Source organism: Mytilus californianus, unplaced genomic scaffold, assembly GCF_021869535.1.
Source record: "Mytilus californianus isolate M0D057914Y unplaced genomic scaffold, xbMytCali1.0.p SCAF_9, whole genome shotgun sequence".
In the NCBI taxonomy this organism is placed as follows: domain Eukaryota; kingdom Metazoa; phylum Mollusca; class Bivalvia; order Mytilida; family Mytilidae; genus Mytilus; species Mytilus californianus.
Window position 1 is genome coordinate 60,152,076 of NW_026262745.1, and position 19,937 is coordinate 60,172,012.

Below are 19,937 nucleotides of genomic sequence, written 5' to 3' on the forward strand. Positions count from 1 at the left end.
TCCATATGTATCTGTATCTGTATTGGTACGTGTGGAATCCTATTTAGGCTTTTATACACGGTAGAGAAGAGCGCCGTTGTTATGGGCGGTGTTCCTGTAGAGCGACCTTTAATGCCTATACAGAATCTGCATGCACAATTTTATCTGGTAGTTGGTTCTAGTATATGGTTGTTTCCACAAAAAAATGAATGTTTATATTGTGGCTTATTGCTGTCTGGCACGTTAAGCTCTCTAATGTTGTTTATTATGTGCCTTCAATTATATTGCATGTTACCGGGATCCTAATCCTCCCCCTAATTAACCTGGGACAGTGGTGTAACAGTACAATATAAGAACGAACTATAAAAATCAGTCGAAAAAAGCTTAACTCATCAGATGGATACAAATAGAAATACATCTAACAAAAACACAGAGTGGACGTGGCCGGGTACTTGTCAAATTGTGAAACAGACATGTTTAACCCAACCACATTCTGTATGTATGTGCCTGTCCCAAGTCAGGAGCCTGTAATTCAGTGGTTGTCGTTTGTTGCTGTGTTACATATTTGTTTTTCGTTCATTTTTTTTGTACATAAATTAGGCCGTTAGTTTTCTCGTTTGAATTGTTTTACATTTCTCATTTCGGGGCTTTTTATAGCTGACTATGCGGAATGGGCTTTGCTCAATGTTGAAGGCCGTACGGTGATCTATAGTTGTTGATTTCTGTGTCATTTGGTCTCTTAAGCTTGTGAAGAGCTGTCTCTGGCAATCATGCCACATCTTCTTTTTTATATGTATATCTCTTACTCGGTCCGAGTATTGATGAGTATGCGTCAGAGAGAACGTACTTTTTATACTGTAGTAGATGAAATTGGACTTTGAACTAGCTTTTCGTAACTGCGAGTTCGGTCATTTGTGTCTTTTGTCTTTTTGTGGTTGTTTCTTGTGCATCGTGTCGATCTAATGCAACTGATTTTTACAGTTTGTGTTTGGTTTATCACTGTCTAAGGTAAGGGGTGGTTTGAGGGCTCACAATCATGGTAAACCCCTCCACATTCCTAATATGTCCGAGATAGAAACATGGAATCCAATGCCTGTCGTAGATTTCTGTCTGTCATATTTGTTTTTTGTTCATTGCTGATGTATAAATCATAACATTGGTAAACTCTTTTGAATTGTTTCACATTTTGTCATCTTTTGGACTGTTTTAGCTTAATATACGGTATATGCTTTAGTCATTGTCGAAGGCTGCGCGGTGACCTGTAAGTGTTCACATCTTTGTTCTTTTTGTTCTTTGGTGTATATGGACAGGTGTTTCATCAACAATCACAGGCGCGGATCTAGCAAGCTTGGATAGGAGGTTCCTGTCCCCGAAACACAATAAAGCGTTCACATTATAATAAAAAAAAAAAAAGAAATCGAAAAGGGGGTGGGGGGTTCCATATAATCCATGAACCTGAACTGTAATTAAAACACAACTCAACACTCTATTATCAACACTGAGTGAACACTAACGCAGCCTTGGAAATATTAATCAGCAGATGTAAACTCATGCACTATCTGTGTAAAGTCGAGTTTGTGTTATTTTTTTTTTCATTCTAAGGCTTTTGCACACGGGGTATCCCAATCCGAAATCCGCGGAGGAATCCGAATCCCGAGGAGCAATTAATGAAAAGTTTTTAACGCGGTGGAAGTTAAATATGGATCCGATTCCCACGGAGCACAATTCCTCTTTGGTTTCGGATCAAGATTTTACTTAACCACCGTTACAAACTTTTCATTGATTGCTCCTCAGGATTCGGATCCATCCGCGGTTTCGGATCGGGATTCCCATTGTGTCTTGACTTAAATTCACGATGAAGCACACTATTAAATTAAGGAGATGTGGTATGATTGCCAAATCGATAATCAGACAACTACAATGTATCTACCAGAGTTTAATTGATGTTGATGTAATACAACTACAGGTCACCGTAAGACCTTCAACACTGAACAAAACCCATACCGCATTGCAATCTACTAAAGACCTCAGACATGTGAAACAATTCAAACGAGGAAAGTAAGCGCTGATGGGCATCACAAAGTCATACAAATTTACTCTACAAAAAGATTTTGCTCGAATGACAAAGAACACGATATATCATCAAGCAAAATAAAATGATATCTAGAACTTTTATTATAAACATCTGTAACACGGTCTAAGGTGTGTGTTTAAGGGAAAAAAGGGGGTACCCCAATCATCTTTGTTCTTGCTTCACCCCCAATCATTTGAGAGCAGTTTGAGTAATCCTGCATGGCAATCATTGCCAATGCGTATTATTATATTTTATTACATGCTTGAGGGGCTAGATGGGGTTTACAAAATAGAGAATAATGGCCAAATAAGATAATGAATCGAGACAAATAAGCAAACAATATAAAGAATAGAGAATAACAGAGTGCAAAAGTATAAAGAATAGAGAATAATGGGGTGCAAAAGTATAAAGAATAGAGAATAATGGGGTGCAAAAGTATAAAGAATAGAGAATAATGGGGTGCAAAAGTATAAAGAATAGAGAATAATGGGGTGCAAAAGTATAAAGAATAGAGAATAATGGGGTGCAAAAGTATAAAGAATAGAGAATAATGGGGTGCAAAAGTATAAATAATAGAGAATAACAGAGTGCAAAAGTATAAAGAATAGCTGTGGAAAATAAAAGAATAAGGTAATAAAATACTGATTACAGATATGAAGGATCTACAGAATAAAGAAATGAGCCTCCTCATGGTGTTTTTGATTATGTGATTACTTGGCCGTTTTTAGTGATTATTTGATTACCAGACCAAATATTTCATGATTATTTGATAATCTAGGACTGTATTTCTGATTATTTGATTATCTTGTTTAAAAACATAATCAATGATTATGTGATTATATTGGCAAAACATTTGTAATTATTTGATTACTTGGAACCCCCATGAGGGCCTCAGAAATCATCTTATTACCGAAAATTTTAATTGTAAAATCATTTTCTTGAAAATCTTACAGAATATACGTTATTTTCAAAGACAAAGAAAACTGCATGACTTAGAAAATTTAAAGAATACAAAAGTTGAGGATCTCCCATCCATATCCTCATGAATGCATCCATTTCAAATCTCTGTTCATCACTTAATTTGAAAATCAATAACCACCCTTTTTGCAAAAGAGATGATGCAGAACAGATTTTAAAGAATATGAATTTTAAATTAACATGCGTTTCGAGGCGCATCATTAAAATCATCTGTAACAAGTGACGCGGCGCCGATTCTTTGATATAAATTCGTTAACATTATAAAATCCTTTAGCAACCGTGGAGAAAGTCGAACAAGAAACCAGGTAGTTCCAAGTTCCTGAGACAAAGATTAAAATGAGAGAAATTGTACATCTCCAAGCTGGTCAGTGTGGAAACCAAATAGGAGCTAAGGTCAGTTGATGCGTTTTTACATTTCATCGACATTAAATAGTTGAGTATTTTTTTTTACCATTTTATTGATCAATTCAATTGCATTCAATTGATTAAAAAAAAAAACTATCAACCAAGAAATATTTTCGATTGAGTTTACAGCTCTATCTTCAAAATCCTATCTTCAATCCATGAATCTACAATTTAAGAATCCCAAATTCAAAATAAAGTTAACATGTTAACGTTGAGTATAAATACAACATCGCAATTAAATTCACTATCTTATTAATGAACATATATAACTGTACTTTTCGAAACTCGTTTAGACTGTATGAATCGAAGATTTTCTATGTTACGTAATTTATTGGGAAATAGTCAGACGGCTATATGCTGAGAATCAATATATCAATATCGACAAGCAACAACAAAAACAAACAAAGACAATCGACACCAAGGTCAGATGAAAACAGATGAAACGACAAAACAGTCCACAGAGTATTAGTACTGAACAAAGAAAATATGAACTGAGATATAAGAACCCAACACAACAAATAAAGGGAAAAAAGGGGGGTGTATCTCAGGTGCTCCGAGTATAAGTTGTTCACATTTGTTCTATCCTATATCGTAACCAAATAGACAATTTTCATATTACCGACTTTTGACTCCGGATTATATAATTTGTCGACTGGTTACCTTGGACATCATGGTACCAAGTCAGGTAAGAGCAAGCTAAAGAAGTAAAACCAAGCGTTCAATCGGTACAATTTTGGGGGAAAATTACCTGCTTAACATTTTTTTTTCACTACAAAATCATCGGAAAACAATAAACTTTCCCCTCAAATTACACCGATTATTATGTTTGATTTTACTTATTTCGGTTGCTCTTACTTGACCGAGTACCATGATGTCCAAGGTAACCAGTCGACAAATTATATAGTCCGGAGTCAAAAGTCGGTAATATGAAAATAGTCTGCTGCTGGGATGCTATATCTGATCGTCTTTTACGTCAATAGAAAAAGGTATATTGGGCTCAATAATACCAGGGGGGGGGGGGGGGAAATTGTCATGAAAGTACCCAATATACTGTCCAAATATCAGGTAGGCCTAAAGTGGCTCGGACAACCACATTTTTATGGTTTAATATTCTAATCCATCTCCCATTTTAAACATTTATTTTTCTAATGGCCTCTTTTGAAAATTCTGGATCTGCCACTGAAATTCCATTTCAATCAATATGATATCTATAACATTTAATCTTTTAATTGGTTAGCATTATGATCAGAAGATCATTGGTCGAACCTCTGCGAGAAATTGTCCCACCCGTTCATAGATCAAGACTTCACGCAGAACATTTTAGTGAAAACGAATCATATTTATGCTACTTCAAAAAGGGTTTTGAAAATCAGAAAAAAAAAGTTTTTTAGAGGGGGAGAGGAAAGGGGTGCCGTTTGCTTGCTGTCTCGCACACCCCACATAATCATTCTGTTCGTATTATATCGGTATTATTAGAACATATTCACCGGGGCAAACGTACAAAATATCAACTTTTACTGTACATATTTTGATATGAGGATGTGGCATGATTGCCAATGATATGTTTCCACCAGAGACTTTAGTACGTAGAAGCTAGCAACTATAGGTCACCAAACGGCCTTCAATAATGTGCAACACCAATACCGCATATAAAAGGCACCAACATAACAAATGTGAAACAATTCAAACTAGAAAACTAACGTCATAATTTATGTACAAAACAAAACAAATACGATATACAGATACCAACGACAACCACCGAATAACAGGCTCCTTCCTAACTTGGGACATGCACATACAGAAAGAGGCGGGGTTATTCAAACATGTTTGCGGGCGCCCAAGTCTATGTAGTTTTATGATTTCTTTATACATATCAATTTGTAATAATAATTTAAATGGACCGAAATACATGACTTTGTTGTGACAACCTTCAAACACAATTAACAGTTAATGAATGTACGAAAGTTGACAAAGTCTCAAAAAGTAAAATTTAAATGTATATACGTAATTCTTGCTTGAATGGATTTGATAAATAATAAAGGATAAACATACATTCAATTCAATTATTTTTGTGCATCCATGTTGCTAAGGCGTTGTATACATCAATAAAAACAAGCATATTTCACTTCAATATATTCTTTTGTCAATACATATACTTTGAATCAATAAAAGAAAGACTTGCATGTTGTATACTTCAATGAGACAACAACTCATTGACAAAATAACCTAGGTAAATAAAAGTTATGACTAAATTTAACATAAACAATCAAAGAATTGTATTTAAACCGAAAAAAGTTTATTCAAATTGAATAGACTGATAAATATGTCTCAAAACTGTTAGATATAGATATCAAGCCAAGGGACAGCACTCGTCAGTTCATCTTTGGCAAAAGAAACTAGATTATTCAACACGGGCATGCTGAAAAAAAAAACGAATTTGACACCTAACATAGAATACCACTCCCCCTTCCTATCTGTCTCCTTTAAAAATTGTCCGTATATCTGAAAGTATGAAACAGATAAAACGAGTAATTTGTACTCGACATGTTTACTTTTTTTCACTTTTATACGATATTTCTGTATAATCATGATAATAGGCAATTATATTTTCCAGTTTTGGGAGGTCATCTCAGATGAGCACGGTATTGACCCAACAGGAACCTACCATGGAGATTCAGATTTACAGTTAGAAAGAATTAACGTCTACTACAATGAAGCTACAGGTAACGACCCCGTAATAGTCCTTTTCGAATTACCTATCAGATGCGGATTTAAGGGAGACATGGGGCCAAGTCACCCCCGTATGGAGCTACATTATATAATAAATGCATAGACTTTAAAGTTAGTATCACTTCAAATATTAGCATTCTAGGCCCTCCCTTTTCAAATCCTGAATCCGCGCCTGCCTATTTTACTTACAAGAAGACCTTTACAGAGGGGACAAGTTTTGAAGAACGTAAATATTTACTGTTGAGAATTTTCATACCGTAACATAGTCCGAGGTTGCTCTGACGTCCAACTGCTGACTAAGTGTAAAAAAACTATTTCCCAACACCCAGAATGTGTTTTGCACATGCGCAGTCAAAATAATTATCAGATCCGCACAATACACCATATTGTGTGTTTGTAAAAACATGGAGCACAGTTTTTCCTACCTAGGAATTGGTTGAATCTTTCCTTATGCAAACAAATCTAATAGAAGTTCCATCATTGTTATTTTCAAGTGTTTATATCTGGAAACCTGAAATTGACACTCATTATCAATATCACATGAAAATTGACGAAACTGGGCTGGCTACACCTTTTCCCTCATTTTAGTATCATATATAATCCAACTTTTGGAAATTTCTGCATCTTCGCCTGTTATTTCTCAACTTTGTAAAACGCCTTCAGTAACTATCAACGTTACCAAATCGATTACTAGTATAAAGATAAAATTTACCGCCATATTGAAGAAATTGACTTCATAATCACATTGTCAAATTCAAACCAATAAAAGGAAGGAGAATAGGTCCTATCAAATATGATTTACAGGGTCAGATCAAAACTAGGGGGGTGAGGTTATGGTTTTTTTCCTAAAAAAATATTCTGATCTCCAATTTGATGAAAAAAAATATTGTGGTCAAGCAGATGACAAAAAAAAGTATTCTGAATCCAGATTTTCCCCATACCTTATAGTGTTTAAAAAAATTTCTGACTCAGATAAAAAACCATAACCCCCTCTTTGAAGTTAAATGGTTGCTCCCTAATACTAGTATACAAGAACTAACATAAAGTCACTTTTTTAACAGGGGGAAAGTATGTACCACGTGCTGTCTTGGTTGATTTGGAACCTGGTACAATGGATTCCGTCCGATCTGGACCATTTGGTCAAATTTTTAGACCAGACAACTTTGTTTTCGGACAGAGTGGTGCAGGAAACAATTGGGCCAAGGGACATTACACAGAGGGTGCTGAACTTGTAGACTCTGTTCTCGATGTTGTCAGGAAAGAGGCAGAAAGCTGCGATTGTCTTCAGGGATTTCAGCTGACACATTCACTTGGCGGTGGTACCGGAGCAGGAATGGGAACACTCCTTATCTCCAAAATCCGTGAAGAATACCCAGACAGAATCATGAACACATTCTCAGTTGTTCCATCACCTAAAGTTAGTTTTTTAGCATACACCTGCATATTATTTATCTTATTCTCCGTTATGAAAATATAATTTAATTTTGGATGTAACGCATCTTCCGATTGGCTGAGGTTGTTTTGTTTATCAGCACATAGACCTAATTTTGTCATGTGACCTTGACGTCATCAACGTTTTTTTATGATTTACTCCTGTTTAAAATGGAATTCAGAATTAAATTATAAGAAATGACTGTAATATTTTTCTGTCTATTCGAAATAACATAAAAAAATGTGGTGCACACTTTAAAATAACCCGCTACGCGAGTTATTCAGTGTGTACCACATTTTTGATGTTATTTCTTCATAGACAGAAAAAATATTACAGTCATTCCTTAAATATATATGAAGAATAGAGGTTTAACAACATTTTAAACATATAGCAGATTTATTTTTTTTAATGTTTAATTGTATTTAACAAAAAAATGTGATACTTTGAAATCTAAATGATTTTATCTTCAAACTATATCATACGGAACTATAGACAAAGACATTTTATAAGATCTTGATCAAGTGTTGTTATTTTGCTGTTAATCCAAACTCAAGATGGCTGCTACTATGCAATTTTTTAAAAAGAAAAACAAAACTCTTTATATCTGCTAGACAAATGAAAATAATAATATCTATGTATCTATTCAGGTATCAGACACAGTCGTTGAACCATACAATGCCACACTCTCCGTACATCAACTGGTAGAAAACACAGATGAAACATACTGCATCGACAACGAGGCTCTATACGATATCTGTTTCAGAACCCTTAAACTGACCACACCAACATACGGGGATCTTAACCATCTTGTCTCCGCAACAATGTCCGGTGTCACAACTTGTCTCCGATTTCCAGGTCAGTTGAATGCCGATCTCCGTAAATTGGCCGTAAATATGGTTCCATTCCCTCGTCTTCATTTTTTCATCCCTGGATTCGCTCCCCTGACATCACGTGGTAGCCAGCAGTACAGAGCTCTAACTGTTCCAGAACTGACACAACAGATGTTTGATGCCAAGAACATGATGGCAGCTTGTGATCCCCGTCACGGCAGATACCTCACAGTTGCTTGTATGTTCCGTGGTCGTATGTCAATGAAGGAGGTTGATGAACAAATGTTGAACGTACAGAACAAGAATAGCAGCTACTTCGTTGAATGGATTCCCAACAACGTCAAGACAGCCGTCTGTGACATTCCACCACGTGGTCTCAAGATGTCTGCCACATTTATTGGAAACAGCACTGCCATCCAGGAACTCTTTAAGAGAATCTCAGAACAATTTACCGCTATGTTCCGTCGTAAGGCTTTCCTGCATTGGTACACTGGCGAGGGTATGGACGAAATGGAGTTTACAGAAGCCGAATCTAACATGAACGATTTGGTCTCTGAATATCAACAGTACCAGGATGCAACAGCAGAAGAAGAAGGTGAATTTGACGAGGAGGAAGAAGAAGAAGACCAACAAAAGTCATAAAAAAATAATGGACAACTTTTATTTCTTCTCAAATTGTCTTCAAAATTAATATAAGATACCGAATATTTTTACTCTAATTACTGATAAATATTTGATTTAATACCTTATTTAAATTTAATTGAATAACGAATGACTCATTGTGTGTTCCAGTAAATTTTTTGTTTGTTTTTATATTTTTTTCTGTCAGTTATGTTTTGGTATAGTTCTGTAATGCCAAAGTAATTGAATTAACTTGGTTTTTTTTTCGCTTTTTCGCTCTTTCTGGAAATAAAATCTTTTAATAATCAAGACTCTGGATTATGTGTTCTCCTGGAAAATACAGAGTGTTTGTTGGTCGTGTTTTAAAATGCTTATGGTCACTGAAAGCTTTTGAATACTCATAATATGCATATTACTTGATCAGTTCTGGTGATATCTGCATGTTTTTATGTTCATCAATGATCTGTGTGTGTATCTGTATTGGTACTTGTGGAATCCTATCTAGGCTTTTATACTATGGGGAAGAGCGCCGTTGTTATGGGCGGTGTTCCTATAGAGCGGTCTTGAATGTCTCTACAGAATCTGCATGCACAACTTCATCTGGTAGTTGGTTCTAGTATATGGTTTTTTCCACAAAAAAATGAATGTTTATATTGTAGCTTATTGCTGTCTGGTACTTTAAGCCCTCTATTGTTGTTTATTATTTGCCTTCAATTATATTGTCTGTTTCACAATTTGACAAGTACCCGGCCACGTCCACTCTGTGTTTTTGTTAGATGTTTTTCTATTTGTATCCATCTGATGAGTTAAGCTTTTTTCTTAAATCCTTAAAAGATTTACGCACACCTTTAATGAAATAAAGTATATGTTTTAAAAAAAAAAGAGTTAAGCTTTTTTCGACTGATTTTTATAGTTCGTTCTTATATTGTACTGTTACACCACTGTCCCAGGTTATGGGTAGGATTAGGATCCCGCTAACATGTTTAACCCCGCCACATTCTGTATGTATGTGCCTGTCCCAAGCCAGGAGCCTGTAATTCAGTGGTTGTCGTTTGTTGCTGTGTTACATATTTGTTTTTCGTTCATTTTTTTGTACATAAATTAGGCCGTTAGTTTTCTCGTTTGAATTGTTTTACATTTGTCATTTCGGGGCCTTTTATAGCTGACTATGCGGTATGGGCTTTGCTCATTGTTGAAGGCCGTAGGGTGACCTATAGTTGTTGACTTCTGTGTCATTTGGTCTCTTAAGCTTGTGAAGAGCTGTCTCATTGGCAATCATGCGACATATTCTTTTTTTATATGTATATCTCTTACTCGGTCCGAGTATTGATGAGTATGAGTCAGAGAGCACGTACTTTTTGTAGTAGATGAAATTAGACTTTGAACTATCTTTTCGTAACTGCGAGTTCGGTCATTTCGCGGATCTAGCCAGCTTGAATATGAGGTTTCTTTCCCCGGAACACAATAAAGCGTTCACTTTTTCCTTATTTAATACTCTGTGGAACAAATAAGATACAGAAAAGCATGTACAAAATAAACTAATCATAATTATATATCATGATAACGAATTAGGAAAAAGTGATGGTATTTATGATATCGGTATAACATACAACAAGACAGCCGTCGCATAAGAAATGGGAATGCATTTTGTCGGTTTATAATATTTTTCAATTAGTCAATGAATCAACGAGATGTACAAAAGACAGTGTCACACTTATATATCGTTTATATTCTACACAGTCTGGGGAAATTACAGATGTAAATGTCCCTTCCTGTCTATTGTCCGGGAGATCATTACCCTGTAAGTTTTACCACCAAAAGCCTGCTTTCAGAACATCAGTAGATAAGCATGTCACAATAAAATATAGAAACTTCAATAAATTTGATCAAGAAAATTGTATATAAATATTTATAGGCACATTCTTTTTACTAAATACTTTATTTCACTAATCCAGACCATGCTCTGGGTGCATGTTACTATAAATTATTACCCGTTTTAAATGAACATGCTGCAGTATAGTAACGAAAAATATCCTATAAATCTTGTTAGATTTAAGGAGTCAGAATAATGCAGTGGCGGATCCACGGGGGGGGGGGGGGGGGGGGGGGGGGGGGGGGGTTGGTTCCGGGGGTTGGAACCCCCCTTTTTTTGGACGATCAATGCATTTGAATGGGAACATATAGTTGGACCCCCCCCCCCCTTTATCCTGGGTTAGGAACCCTCCCCCCCTTTTATAAATGGCTGGATCCGCCCCTGTAATGTGTCCTGGATCAACAGATAAATCTAGTTCACGCGATTTCCTTAGGTTTTCTGTTCTTTTGGTTCGTATTGTATATTTCAAATTGTCACTTAACTAATTTCGCCTGCCATTTTTAATCTATTTAAAAGATAGACGTGCTCAAATCCTAATAAAAGTGTTATCAGGAACTTTTCATTTCTAAATATGATTAAAAGATTGACATAGATAGTCAATTAGGGTAATTACATGTATTAGAACTAACTTAAGTCATTTTATTTATTCAATTTTAACTAATTAACAAAATATTTATGCATGGTTGTATTGTTTATCCCCCTTTAAAACATACAACTTCTAATTATTTAGTGCAAGTTTTCTTAAATGGGCTGACTATACTCAAATTCTAGCATTCTTTAAGATCGAATATATCAATTGCTTCAAATTTTTCCTTATATATAAACTTTTGGTATTCGTTACTTTTAATAAATGGGCGTACAGTGCTTTTCAATAAAGATACAGCCTCGTTGGTCTCATTGTAGCATGTTCGCCTCGAATGCGCGAAGTCGTCGTTTCGAACCACGGCAGGGTCAAACCAAAGACTTTAAAATTGGTTTTAAACGGCCGCTCCTCCACTTAGCACGCGGCATCAAGGAGTAACAAAAAGACTAGTCGGCTAGAAGTCAGAACAATGTGTCCGGGTGTGGTGACATGTCTTCCTGTGGACTGTTACCTTGTGAACTAGCACGTTCAAAATCCGAATCAGTGCGTCGGTCTAGTCATAAAAGCAGGTTAATATTCATATCATATTAACATGTTTTCGTCCTGAATATGCATTAAATTTGCCGCTGGACGTTAAACAGCCATCCATCATCATCATCTTTTCAATAAAGTAAAAAAAAATGTATGAGGGTTTGAATGGGATTAACAAATAAAAAAGAATAGAGAATAACAACTTGACACCACTGTCCCAGGTTAGGGGGAGGGTTGGGATCCCGTATGTATGTGCCTGTCCCAAGCCAGGAGCCTGTGAGTCAGTGGTTGTCGTTTGTTACTGTGTTACATATTTGTTTTTCCGTTCAATTTTTTGTACATCAATTAGTCCGTTAGTTTTTTCGTTTGAATTGTTTTACATTTGTGATTTTGGGGCCTTTTATAGCTGACTATGCGGTATTGGCTTTGTTCATTGTTGAAGGCCGTACGGTGACCTATAGCTGTTAATTTCTGTGTCATTGGCAATCATACCACATCTTCTTTTTTATATTGACGCACTGAAATGTCTCACCTTCTTTACAGATTATGACTGAATTTTGTGGTAAAAGTCTCTGAAAACCAGGTCCTACTACAGGTATCATTATAACGTATCCGTGAAAATATAGTAAAAGTAAGATGCACCTTATCAGATTGATATTTGTTTTGTCCATAAATTAGGCTGTAAGTTTTCTCGTTTCAATTGATTTACATTTGTCGTATATTTTATAGCTTGCCTTGCGACATGGGTTATTGCTCATTGTTGAAGGCCGTACGGTGACATAGCTATAGCTGCTTACTATACTATGTCATTTTTTTCTGGCGGAGAGTTGTCTCACTGGCAACTATACCACATCTTCTTATTTTTTAATGTACACCTTAATTACAATGATTCTATACAACAAATCTAGTTACCATGGTTACAGTAGATGAGAATCTGGTGTAATCATAAAAATTAAAGTTTATCAATTGAACCATTGAATGAGGTCAACAATGTCTAGTAAACCCCTAAGTACCCCTTTAATACATTCATTCTGTAGACCATACATATTTGACACAATTTTTACAGGTACCGAAAAATAATCTTATCACCAATAACGTAGTATTGATTAGGAACAATGAAAATAATGTAAAGGTCACAGGAAATCTGTCTGACAAACATGCACACCTTACGATTATTTTATTCGCCTAATGTATTGTACCTAGTACATCAACGTATAGAGACCCTATCACTAAAACGTAACGTTCTTCAAAGAACCATGCAGATGATGTCAGATCACTGACGAGCACAGTCAGGCGGACTAGACATGTACACCTCACAATTATTCTTTACACTCATTACGTATCTGCTAATTGACCTGATAATAAAAACTTTATGTTGACCAACGAACAATCAAAATGAGGCCAATGTATTGTGAACCCTAGCTGTCTTATGGACATGAAAAAATTACAAGCATGCTCTAAAGTTTCTTAAAGTTGATCAATGAACAACGAAAATGAGGTCAAGGTCAAACAAACCAAGATTTTTAATTTTCTCATATCTGAGGAGCGTCATCTCCGAAGATATGAGACGACTACATCGGACTTACATAAAAGTAATAAATAAATAAAATATATGTTCCCTTGTTTTAAAAAGAGCAATTAGTTTTGATAAAAAAAAAGGAAAAAGTGACATTATATATCTCAAATTTTCCAGATGCAGTAACACTTTCAGGAGATGTGTAGTTGTAATTATGGATTTGGAATAAAATGTTAATTATGTTTATTTGTGTGTCATCAAAATGATACCTTATCACTGCTTTTGTATGGCAATATGAATCGCTGTACTATTTTGTATTTGCCAAAATATTTCGCTGATAAAAGATAACGCTTCTATGTAAGTTGACATGTATATATCGCAGCGCTTATATATACCAACATACAGCTGTCCTACAAGCCTATATAACTCAAAAAGTCAAGTCACAGTGATTAAAAGTTAAGTTTTGTATACAGTCACTAGGTCATGAAAACGAGATCAAGGACAACTGAAAAAGACAAGACGGACAATTCAGACTATAAGGCATCTGTATCCATAGGCGGATCCAGGGGGGCCCAGGCCCTCCCCCCCCCCCTTTCGTGGGAAAAATTTGGTTGATATATAGGGAATCACTGAAGAATGACTGGAGCTTTACTCAACATGTTTACGTCTCCGTGAGATTAACATCCGTATATGTCTTGCCTTCTTTTACATTCGTTTTAAGCGACACAAGAAAACATAAGTTTTAATACTTGGGAGTCCATTCATAAATGCAAAGACAAGCAAATGACAAAATAATGAACTATATAACTTTTTGTTAATATAAAAATAAGGAGATGTGGTATGATTGCAAATGAGACAACTATTTACCAGACCAGGCTTGACAAAAGTATACTAAATAATCACTTTGTAAGTGTTAAGCTAAGTCACATGATAAAGACCATATAGCCATTGAAAAATCGTCCCAAGAACCGACTAGAAAGCACTAAACCAACAATATAATGACTCATATGACAACTGTATTTGCTTTGGATTAGCTTACAGAAATAGCGAGAACTCTTTGACCGCGGTGCGTTGTGTCTTTTGTAGTTATGATAGTTGTTTTTGGGCTTTGTGACAATCTGCTGTATCAATCCTTTTACAACTGAATTTTACATATTGTTCTTATGTTGTTCTGATAGACCACTGTCCCAGGTTTTGAGAGGCTGTTAATCAGGAGCTTGTAAATCAGTGATTGTCCTGGGTTGCTGTCTGTTATATTTGATTTTCGTTTATTGTTTTGGCACACATCAGGCCGTTATTTTATTTACGTTTGAACTGTTTCATGCTACATATCGTTTAACAATAATGTTTAGATTTATGCTAAAGTAATGACAACAACTTCATGTTTTTAGCAAATAATTTAATATCATTATATATGGTGTAAAGTTTTCAATAGATAGGTGAAGGTTAACAAGAGTTTGTTTGTATCCAAACATTTTTTAATGACTTTTTTTTCATTTTGCGCTTTTTAAAACAAATGATTTAGTATTGTTCAGTAAATTATTCTTTAGTTTCTCTCTTAAAATTATTCTTGTTCTCCTTCTTCCTCTTCTTCGAATTCTCCTTTCTCTTCTGCTGTTGCATCCTGGTATTATTGGTATTCTGAGACCAAATCGTTCATAACAACAGACAAGAGTTCAAAGTTCATGATTGAATGTAGGATTTCAAGATTTGTCAAGATAAGAGATTGAAAGTAACAGTTTAAAGTTCATTGAGCTGGAGGAAATGTTTAAGCTTCCTCTTCTCCTTCTTCCTCTTCGAATTCTCCTTCCTCTTCTGCTGTTGCATCCTGGTATTGTTGGTATTCTGAGACCAAATCGTTCATGTTGGATTCGGCTTCTGTGAATTCCATCTCGTCCATACCCTCGCCAGTGTACCAATGCAAGAAAGCCTTACGACGGAACATAGCGGTGAATTGTTCTGAGATTCTCTTAAAGAGTTCCTGGATGGCAGTGCTGTTACCAATAAATGTGGCAGACATCTTGAGACCACGTGGTGGAATGTCACAGACGGCTGTCTTGACGTTGTTGGGAATCCATTCAACGAAGTAGCTGCTGTTTTTGTTCTGTACGTTCAACATTTGTTCATCAACCTCCTTCATTGACATACGGCCACGGAACATACAAGCAACTGTGAGGTATCTGCCGTGACGAGGATCGCAAGCTGCCATCATGTTCTTAGCATCGAACATCTGCTGAGTAAGTTCTGGAACAGTTAGAGCTCTGTACTGTTGGCTACCACGTGATGTCAGGGGTGCGAATCCTGGCATGAAGAAATGGAGACGTGGGAATGGTACCATGTTGACTGCCAATTTACGAAGATCAGCATTCAACTGACCTGGGAATCGCAGACAAGTTGTGACACCTGACATTGTTGCGGATACAAGATGGTTAAGATCCCCGTATGTTGGTGTAGTAAGTTTTAGGGTTCTGAAGCAAATATCGTATAGAGCCTCGTTGTCGATACAGTATGTTTCATCTGTGTTTTCTACCAGTTGATGTACAGAGAGTGTGGCATTGTATGGTTCAACGACTGTGTCTGATACCTGAAAAAGAATGGAGTAAACAATATAAATAATAGGAACAGTCATTATGGTACTATTTGGTTTTTATCCTTCATTATTTGACCAATGAACCTAAGGAATAAATTTATCATATATAATCGCTACAACTTTCATACATACTTCTGTTTAATTCGAACTTACTGGTCACATGACGGTTAAATCAGATCGGTATCAAATTTAAAAAAAAACGAATTTGCATTTTTGCTAACGAAAACTTACTTTTGGTGATGGTACAACTGAAAATGTGTTCATTATTCTGTCTGGGTATTCTTCACGAATTTTGGAGATGAGTAGTGTTCCCATTCCTGATCCGGTGCCACCACCAAGTGAGTGTGTAAGTTGGAATCCCTGAAGACAATCACAGCTTTCTGCCTCTTTCCTGACAACATCGAGAACGGAGTCTACAAGTTCAGCACCCTCTGTGTAATGTCCTTTGGCCCAGTTGTTTCCTGCACCACTCTGTCCGAAAACAAAGTTGTCTGGTCTAAAAATTTGACCAAATGGTCCAGATCGGACAGAGTCCATTGTACCAGGCTCCAAATCGACCAAAACAGCACGTGGTACATATTTTCCACCTGTAAAAAAAGGACAACAATTAAATCATGTTAATTGTTCCAGGTTTCATAATGGCATGCATAACGTGACTGTATATATATCTTTTTTTTTCTAATTTTGTCCTGTTTTACTTAAACTGAAAGTTTTATTTTTGTAGCATGCACCTTTTGTTCAATTTTTCGAACAATTAAAATATGCATTGAGAAAATTAAACTCAAAGTAGGATTGTATTTAAAGTTTTATACGCAGAACACTTCTCACGAAAATTAAACGCTCTGTTAGCGGGTCTATCAATGAGCGTGTACTCCTAACGAAGTTTTTTTTTTTTATTTCATTTCTTTTTTGGCTTTTTGACGTACGAGTTTTTTCCTATAATTTTTTATTGGGTTTCATACCTGTAGCTTCGTTATAGTAGACGTTGATTCGTTCTAACTGTAAATCTGAATCTCCATGGTAGGTTCCTGTGGGGTCGATACCGTGCTCATCTGAGATAACTTCCCAGAACTACAATAAAAAAGAGTAAACAATAGAATACAATAGTACAGATAAATATTTCCTTTTAGCGTCATGTAACATGTGTAATGACACCAATAAAAAAAGATCGGAGTCGCACTAGACAAAATCGAAATTACTGAAATATTGGTTGTAGGTCATTATATTGAACAAACGTTCCAACCAACACAATTTCAAAATTGTTTCCCTGTTGGGTTGCTTTCTTGTTGACATGTCCATATTAAGGTGCATACTACAGGGAGATAACTCTGTAAAAAATCAGCTGAACGTTTTTATCACGTACTATTGTTAAGGAAATATTAAAGCTTCCTAATGATCAAAATTAGTGTTTGCCAAACTGCAATGAATTTTTTCCGATAAAGTTTTTTGAAATTTTTATATTTTTGTCAAAGGGTCAAAGTAAATATTTGATATTTTGTCAAAATTTTATGAAAATTAAACGAGCCAATTTATTTGAGTCAAGGTGTTTGGTACCGCCTTAAGAACCTTTCGTTCACATCAGACAACTTTTTTCTTTAATTTTGTATCATTCAAGATTACATAATTATAATAAACATAAATTATTTATTAAAGTGTCACATAGTGATTAACAGTTGAACAATATACAATTAAACATATGCAATATTTAAAATAATCAACACCCAGCCAAACAAATTGACTTATGAGACACTGTCAAAATATATTACAAAGTTATAAACATATTACACTAAATCGCATCAATATTCTTCTTAAAATACTGGCAAAAAAAAAAAAAACAACCCAAAAAAACAAACTTGAAGGTTTAAAAAAAAAATATGTGGTTGACAGAGCATTTCCATAATAAAATTTATAGAATAATTAAAAATAGTAAACAAAATAAATTAGTTAATAAAAATATGCTGTTTACTTTTAAATATAAATTCTTTGATAAATAGTTACTATTTACGGTTTCATTCGCTATTGACTTATCTAATCGCTCGCAAACGATCAATAATTAGTCACACCGACAGATGATCTCGTTAAATGCTGCACAGGTCTACGCGGATTCGGGATTTAAAAAAAAAATTGGCGGGTGGGGAGAGGGGCCAAGGAGGTACAAACTGGACAACGTTAGTAGAACATGTAAAAAGTCCATGCATTAGTAATGTTAATCTGCTGAACATAGAATTAGTTAAGAACATAGTCGACCTGATAGTCAAATGCGTTTTGTTAAAATATACTTTTTCACTTTTTTTGTCTTTTGGAAAATGTAGTTTGTGTTGTATTTAGACCCCTCTACCAAGAAATTTGTTTTGCATGCACGTGTATGAAAATTGTGGTTTTTATCCAACGCAATCATAGAATTGATTATAAAAAAGAAGATGTGGTATGATGGTCAATGAGACAACTCTCCACAAGAGAGCAAATGACACAGAAATTAACAACTATAGGTCACCGAACGGTTTCAACAATGAGCAATGCCCATACCGCATAGTCAGCTATAAAAGGCCCCGAAATGACAAATGTAAAACAATTCAAACGAGAAAACTAACGGCCTAATTTATGTACAAAAACATGAACGAAAAACAGATATATAACACATCAACAAACGACAACCACTGAATTACAGGCTCCTGACTTGGGACAGGCACATACATACAGAATGTGGCGGGGTTAAACATTATAGCGGTATCCCAACCCTCCCCCTAACCTGGGACAGTGGTGTAACAGTACAACATAAGAACGAACTATAAAAATCAGTTGAAAAAGCTTAACTTATGAACGTTGTTTTCAATTTAGACTTGGTTATTTACTTAAAATACACACTTGGAAAGACTACATGACAACAGCAATGACGTAATCTTCTTCTATATTGTAGAAAATAATCATAAAAAAATAGATTAAAATTTTGTGCATTTTGCTAGTTTTACTCCTAAAGCCAATTATGAAATAATGATTTATACATTAATTATTCAATACCTCAAATCAACGTATTCTCTTCTTTAACATTTTAGATTCTATAGACTCAAAAATTATATTATTCATATATTATACACAATTCTGTTAAAAATCGATAGTGTAGTCAAGAGCGCCATTTTTAACCGCATTCTGCTTAAACTGGATAATCGATTTTCAATATTTCGATGGAAATCTACATATTTCATGCGTTTTCCCCGTCAAATAAGACTTACCTTGGCACCAATTTGGTTTCCGCATTGTCCGGCTTGTAAATGTACGATTTCCCTCATTTTCGTTAATAAAGTTCACGTCTACTACACACGGTGGTTGCTATTTAAATGTTATTGTTTAATTGAAAACGAAGAGTGGTCAACCTATTTTTATACGAGGGGTTCCGGGTGTAAGTATACTAGCAACGGGCAGACGATCGTTTTTATTGGTTGATTTCACTTAAAGATATTTTCCATTGCCGAAGGAAATATCGAACAAACAAGTTAAAACTCATAAAATTTCAATAACTGTTATTAACGGCTCAAAAAATCACGTTCTAATTATTTAAGAAAAGATATTTCTGCTCGGGGGTAAATACTCATTATATAATTTCTATTGATAGATGAATAGGTACAACACATAATAATTATGATTAAATATACGGTTTGTTTATTTTCTTTTCAATAGCTAATTATTCAATTGTGAATTAGCTAACGGTAAAAAACGAAGTCTTTGTAACACCTTAATTTAAAGCAGATTGAATAAGGAAACAAAAAATAAGCGAAACATCGTAAAGGCTGCTGTGAA

At 35.2% G+C, this 19,937-nt stretch overlaps 2 protein-coding genes across 5 annotated transcripts in view; one reads left to right on the forward strand and one right to left on the reverse strand.

The window, feature by feature from the left end:
* The first annotated feature begins 3,272 nt into the window (after positions 1–3,272).
* Positions 3,273–9,358, forward strand: LOC127714897 (tubulin beta-4B chain-like). Its single transcript, XM_052220924.1, has 4 exons — positions 3,273–3,424; positions 6,051–6,159; positions 7,228–7,583; positions 8,246–9,358. Exons 1-4 carry the CDS (start codon positions 3,368–3,370, stop codon positions 9,068–9,070), a joined length of 1,347 nt encoding a protein of 448 aa, XP_052076884.1. The 5' UTR covers positions 3,273–3,367; the 3' UTR covers positions 9,071–9,358.
* A 5,576-nt stretch (positions 9,359–14,934) lies between these two features.
* The window catches only part of LOC127715451 (tubulin beta-4B chain-like), a 28,301-nt gene continuing 23,298 nt past the window's right edge, over positions 14,935–19,937 (reverse strand). For 2 of the 4 annotated variants that reach the window (XM_052221492.1, XM_052221491.1), the window contains exons 2-4: positions 17,105–17,213; positions 16,374–16,729; positions 14,935–16,136 (exon numbers count right to left, since the gene is read on the reverse strand). In XM_052221492.1, coding sequence (XP_052077452.1) covers positions 15,321–16,136; positions 16,374–16,729; positions 17,105–17,213 — 1,281 coding nt within the window. In that variant the 3' untranslated portion in view covers positions 14,935–15,320. Of the gene's footprint in view, positions 16,137–16,373; positions 16,730–17,104; positions 17,214–19,372; positions 19,541–19,937 lie in introns of those variants that run through there. The other 2 variants (XM_052221488.1, XM_052221490.1) reach the window with 2 other exon arrangements.

What these genes read in the sequence shown, in the direction of transcription:
- LOC127714897 (XM_052220924.1), top strand. Translation starts at nt 3,368, where the DNA reads ATGAGAGAAATTGTACATCTCCAAGCTGGTCAGTGTGGAAACCAAATA. An exon ending in CTACTACAATGAAGCTACAG is followed by an intron (nt 6,160 to 7,227) that starts GTAACGACCCCG and finishes CTTTTTTAACAG; the next exon opens with GGGGAAAGTATGTACCACGT. An exon ending in CAGTTGTTCCATCACCTAAA is followed by an intron (nt 7,584 to 8,245) that starts GTTAGTTTTTTA and finishes GTATCTATTCAG; the next exon opens with GTATCAGACACAGTCGTTGA.